The 6,000-nt window shown below is 37.8% G+C and overlaps 1 protein-coding gene across 1 annotated transcript; it reads left to right on the top strand.

Annotated features, from left to right (window-relative positions):
• The first annotated feature begins 710 nt into the window (after nt 1–710).
• On the top strand, nt 711–1,344 carry LOC119544666 (malignant T-cell-amplified sequence 1-like). The gene has a single exon (XM_037850156.1). The coding sequence runs from the start codon at nt 768–770 to the stop codon at nt 1,311–1,313; it is 546 nt and encodes a 181-aa protein (XP_037706084.1). The 5' UTR covers nt 711–767; the 3' UTR covers nt 1,314–1,344.
• The last annotated feature ends 4,656 nt before the right edge of the window (nt 1,345–6,000 follow it).

Below are 6,000 nucleotides of genomic sequence, written 5' to 3'. Positions count from 1 at the left end.
CTTGTAGAGATGGCTGATTCCATATCCAAGGCACAAAGCATATAAAATGAGCTGGAATACCTTACATTATATATCAAGAAAGCTATCAACAAGTACTAGGGTATGTCAAAAGGTTCAGAAGCCAACTTGAAGAGAATCCCACTGGCCCAAGTTAGGACAATGTAAGCTTTAAAAAAAAAATATTGGTTGAAACCTCACCAAATATGTTGAAATCAATGAGTTCATGATAGTACTTTAAAAAAAGAATTGATCACCTTCAAAAAGTGATAATAAGCAATTATTTTGAAAACTGATAAATAGAGGGAAAGAACCAAACATTTATCCTGCTCTCCCATATGAACTATACTATTGGGTAGCCAAAGAATAGATAAGGAAATGTGTCTACTTATAAAAGTATTCCAACTTTTATAAGTGAAAAGGAGATAATGGAATTGGTTACCACTATTTTGCAAACCCTGATGAATGAATGAATCTAACATTGCAAAAAGAGAGACAATCAGGCATTATATGCTTCTTGGTAAAAGAACACAACACAGAACCTAAAAAAGAGTGGACGAAAGCGTTCTCGCGGCGTTGAGAAGAGTAGAAGTAATCAGATTTCACCAAGCCGTAAAGCACGACAGGCTGCCTCGTTTTCCGGCTAACGACAACATCTCCGAGGGTCGGTGCCGGCTTTCTTTCTGTAAGGGGATCTGCTGGACCCTTCGTAATTCAATTTCTTCCTTTTCCGGGCTTTTCTCTGTCGTCGCCCCCTCCACCTTGGGATCATGTTCAAGAAATTTGATGAAAAGGAAAATGTATCCAACTGCATCCAGTTGAAAACCTCTGTTATTAAGGGTATTAAGAACCAACTGATAGAGCAATTTCCAGGTATTGAAACATGGCTTAATCAAATCATGCCTAAGAAAGATCCTGTCAGAATAGTGCGCTGCCATGAACATATAGAACTCCTTACGGTAAATGGAGAGTTACTATTTTTTAGGCAAAGAGAAGGCCCTTTTTATCCAACCCTAAGACTACTTCACAAATATCCTTTTATCCTGCCACACCAGCAGGTTGATAAAGGAGCCATCAAATTTGTACTCAGTGGAGCAAATATCATGTGCCCAGGTTTAACTTCTCCCGGAGCTAAACTTTACGCTGCTGCAATAGATACGATTGTTGCAATAATGGCAGAAGGAAAACAACATGCTCTGTGTGTTGGAGTCATGAAGATGTCAGCAGAAGATATTGAGAAAGTCAACAAAGGAATTGGCATTGAAAATATCCATTATTTAAATGATGGGCTGTGGCATATGAAGACATATAAGTGAGCCTCAGAAGGAATGCACTTGGGCTAACTATGGATATTGTGTTATCTCTCTGTTTGTGTCTGTGTATGACAGCATGAAGACAATATCTCTGTGGTTATGCTGAATAAATTCAACAGATGCTAAAAAAAAAAAACAAAACAAAACCACAACACAACAACCTATGGTCTTGCCCAAAGGGATAAAGTAAGAGTCTGATGAAGCCTACAAATATAGTTGCCAGTTTGCAGAATATACAGAAGACAGAGGAACATGCCAAACTGCAGTGTGAGTATGAAAACAGCAAAATCCAGATTGTGGGACTCTATAAGTCAAACAACTTGGATTCTTCAACAGATAACTCGTAAGAAAAAGAATCAGTGGAAGGGCGAATCTGTAGATTTACAGAGACTTAAAGTGTATAAAAAAATTTTAATGGTCAATCTATAGATGTACATGTGGGTCATATGATTATAAAGAAACACAAAGAAGTGATTACTATAAAAATCAGGATGGTGGGTATTGGTGGTGGAGGAAAGGGCTTGAGATTGGGAGGGGGCATTGGAGGACTTCCGTAATAGCTGGAAAATTCTACTTTTTGACTTAGGTGTTGGGTTACAAGGGTGTTTGCCTTATAATAAGGCACTAAGGTATAAATTTACTTTGTATTGCTTTCTAATTTGTGTTTTATTTTGCAATATAATGGTTAAAAGTAATAAAAATCCATTTATTGTAAGGGATATCTATTACAACAAAGGGAGAATGTCAACAGGATTTTCACATGTGTATTACTCAAGACTGATGAAGTCCCGAAAAGTATCTATATTTCTAGTGATTATTCTATCTGGCAAAGAGTAAAAAAAGGGAAAACTAGGAAAAGGCCATGAAAGAGCCAGGTGAAATAGTGAAGTGGAAAGTAGGAAGAGTAACCTCTAATTCCTTAAACAAATCCAAGAAATACTAGTGGGTTTAGGTGAGCTGTGTGCTCTAAAATGGGCTTAGATTTTACATGGTGGAATAAATCTTTGTAAAGCCTCGATTGCTTGGAAGCTCTGACCCTGTGGAACTAATAAAAATTACCTTGGCCTATTCTGGCCCTGAATCAATTATTGTTGAAGGAAGTTAAATATTTAGATGGATTATTTTAAGCACCGTTATTAGGAGAATTATCCATAAGTGGCGGGGGTGGGGGTGGGAAGGAGTGTCATCAGAATACTAATGCCAAGCTGTATGAACATGCTTTTCCAGGGACATACCTCCAATGTTGTTTAGGAGAGACAAATTCTAACCTGCAGAATGCATGCCTGAAAAATATATCTGCTTCCTCACCCTTTCCTTCTGTTGGCTCCAGCATCTCCGTGGCTCATCCTGCTCATCATTCCAAGTGGCAAGTGAGCTAGTTAATTGGATTCTCTCACTTTAGATCATCCAGACTAGTCACTGTTCATTCAACTTTGCCCCTCCTTCTGTTTTCTACCATCCTCTCCTTGTTTTCCCCATCCTCCTTTGTCTAATTTTTCTTCTCTCATTATTAGAATAGAAAGTATTTGCTATTTAGGAAAGTGAATACATTAGAATAAGGATGTTAGGAAAATCTACTGAACAACATAAACAGAAGGAAAAGTACATAATTGGTATAGAAGCAACTCCCATTTTGAGTCAGTGTACAAATTCCAAAATAGGAAACATGCTTATCAAAGTTTAGGATAATAAATAAAACTCATTTATCAAGTCAGCATAAAATTTCAGATTACTGTTTTCACACACCGATGAAGGCTTTTGGGAACTGTCAAAAATAACACCATCATGATTTTTTCCCTGCCTATTGCTATTCCAGTTTTTGTCTTTATGAAACCACTTCCCGTGATAGAGGCTGTAAATGACTCACCCCTTTGGCAAGGGCCTCTACTAGGAATTTGCCAATGGGACAAGAGAGAATCTTCTGTAGAGGGAGTGAAGATAACTTCTAAGAAAGGCTTTACTTCCCTATTCAAGAGCTGGAAGGTGAGATAGTCTCTCCCCTGCCTTTGGTCACACTTGTGTGAGGACCCAGTGTCAGCAGCAATGGCAGTCTTTTTCAGTCATGAGGGAAAAGCGTAAGGTCAAAGTCCAACAAGCTGAGGGTAGTAGATTACAAAGATGAAAACAGCCTCAGTCCTTTGTTGCATGGTTATGCTGCTGAATCCACCTGCCTTGGGGCTTACTGCCATGTGACAAAATGAAAGTCTTTGTTGTTTAGGATACTTTTTGTTGGAAATTCTGTTGTATTGGAAGCATCTTAATACATATCCTGAAAATATGGGCAACCCTTGGTACATATCTTGACCTTGTTGATAAAGACAGAGACTGCAGATCACAGGAAACAAAAGTAACAGAATGGGAAAGTTTTTGAGATGTACTAAATAATAATTATTCTTTTTCATCTAATTTTGTAGACATTGCTTAAGGCAAACAAAAATGTATCTGATTTTTAGTAGATAGACTTTATAGGCAAATTCCAATTAACTGACAAAAAAACAGAAGTATGTTAGATGAATTATTTATACTCTTCACTTTTCATAATCTTTGACACATAACTAATCTAGAAATTATGATTTTGTTACAGAAACAGTTCATCAGAACAGACTCTCTTGTGTAGTTTTTCTTCATAAAATAGAATAGTAAGAGTATCTAGATTATAAGTTTCTTCTCTACATTGCTTACACTTTCTTCGACATTCTGCTTCCATGACCAACAGCAGCATCCTAGAAAAATGAGAGCCAAAAAAAAAAAATAATAACTTCATAATACACTTGAGTCTAGCCAGATATAGAATACAGAGACAGCAACATCAGAAAAAGAGGCTATTGAGATCTAACTTTAAAAAGAAAGAGAGAAAGAAAAAACATACAAGCATAAGAGCAAAATATGAGACTCAGTTATTTACATTGGTGAATTCTTTCCAAAAACACATGAAAGAAACTAGATTGAAGAATTTTCAGAATAGGCTGTGACCACTGGGGATATTCTAAAATATGTGTTTAGGCACTGAAAGCTACAAGAGAAAATGCCCATTTTTTTTTTAATAATTCAATTTTATTGAGATGTATTCACATACCTTGCAGTCATACAAAGTGTACAATCAGTTGTTCATAGTACCATCATACAGTTGTGCGTCCGTTGCCAAAATCAATTTTGAACCTTTTCATTACCACACATACAAAAGTAATAAGAATAAAAATTAAAGTAAAAGAACAATTAAAGTAAAAAAGAACACTGAGTGCTTTCTTTTTTTTTTTTTTTTTGCCCCAGTGTTTCTACTCATCCATTCATACACTGGACAAAGGGGAGTGTGATCAACATGGCCTTCCCAGTCACATTGTCACCCCTCATAAGCTACATTGTTATATAATGGTCCTCAAGATTCAAGGGTCCTGGGCTGCAATTTGATAGTTATTTACTCCTAGCTATTCCAAGTCATTGGAACCTAAAAAGGGTTATCTATATTGTGTGTAAGAGTGCCCACCAGAGTGACCTCTCGGCTCCTTTTGGAATCTCTCAGCCACTGAAACTTGTTTCATTTCATTTCACATCCCCCTTTCGGTCAAGAAGATGTTCTCCATCCCACAATGCTGGGTCTAGATTCCTCCCGGGGAGTCATATTCCACATTGCCAGGGGGATTTACACCTGTGTGTGAGATCCCACGTTGGGGGGAGAGGGGCAGTGATTTCACCTGCCAAGTTTGCTTAGCTAGAGAGAGAGGGCCACATCTGAGCAACAAAGAGAAAATGCCCATGTTTTAACCAAATGGAAGGGCTCCTGAGTCATACACAAATCTTTTTCATTGTCAGTAAATGACTAATAAAGACAGTTAAACAGCTTAAACTAAAAGGATACAAGCTCTCTATAGCCTTCCCTGGGAGAAAAAAAAAAGACTTTAAAATATAATTCACCTCATACCATAAATCATTTTAGCAGAAATTACCCCAGTGGCAGAAGCAAAAAAACAGCTTGTAGAGAATGGTAGATTAAGAAAAATACTTCTTAAGGGTTTGTCAATGTCAAATAAAACTTTGACAGAGGCTGTTTAGGAATCAACTGAAGTGGAGAGGCAGAATTGGTTGGTGTCCAGGCAACAGATAAACTAGGGTCTTGTTTCAGTTTGCTAAAACTGCCTTTATGCAAAATACCAGAAATGGATTGGCTCTTACAGTGGGGGTTTATTGGTTCACAAATTTACAGTTCTAACACCATAATAGTGTCCAAACGAAGGCATCAACAAGAGGTAGATACCCTCTCTGAGAAAAAGGCCGTAGGTGTCTGGAACACCTCTGTCAGCTGGGAAGGCCTGTGGCTGGAGTCTGCTGGTCCTTTGCTCCTGAGTTGCATTGCTTTCAGCTTCTGATTCCAGTGGCTTTCTCTTAAGCATCTGTGGGTTCTCACTTAGCTTCTTCAGGGCAAACTCTGGGCTTCATCTCTTAGCTTAGCATCTCCAAATGTCTGGGTCTTTGTTGGCCCTGAGTTCTCTTAAGGACTCCAGTAAACTAATTAAGACCTACCTTGAATGGGTGGGGTCACATCTTCATGAAAATAACCTAATCAAAAAATCTCATCCACAATAAGTCTGCAACCACAAGATTGGATTAAATAACATGGCTTTTGGGGGTACATAATAGATCTAAATCAGCACAGGTCCCAATTCTGGGAAAATGTAGAGAGAGGGAATGAATA

Source organism: Choloepus didactylus, chromosome 9, assembly GCF_015220235.1.
Source record: "Choloepus didactylus isolate mChoDid1 chromosome 9, mChoDid1.pri, whole genome shotgun sequence".
NCBI classification, from domain to species: domain Eukaryota; kingdom Metazoa; phylum Chordata; class Mammalia; order Pilosa; family Megalonychidae; genus Choloepus; species Choloepus didactylus.
Note: the sequence above shows the minus strand (reverse complement) of the source record. Positions and strands in the feature narration are given on the sequence as shown.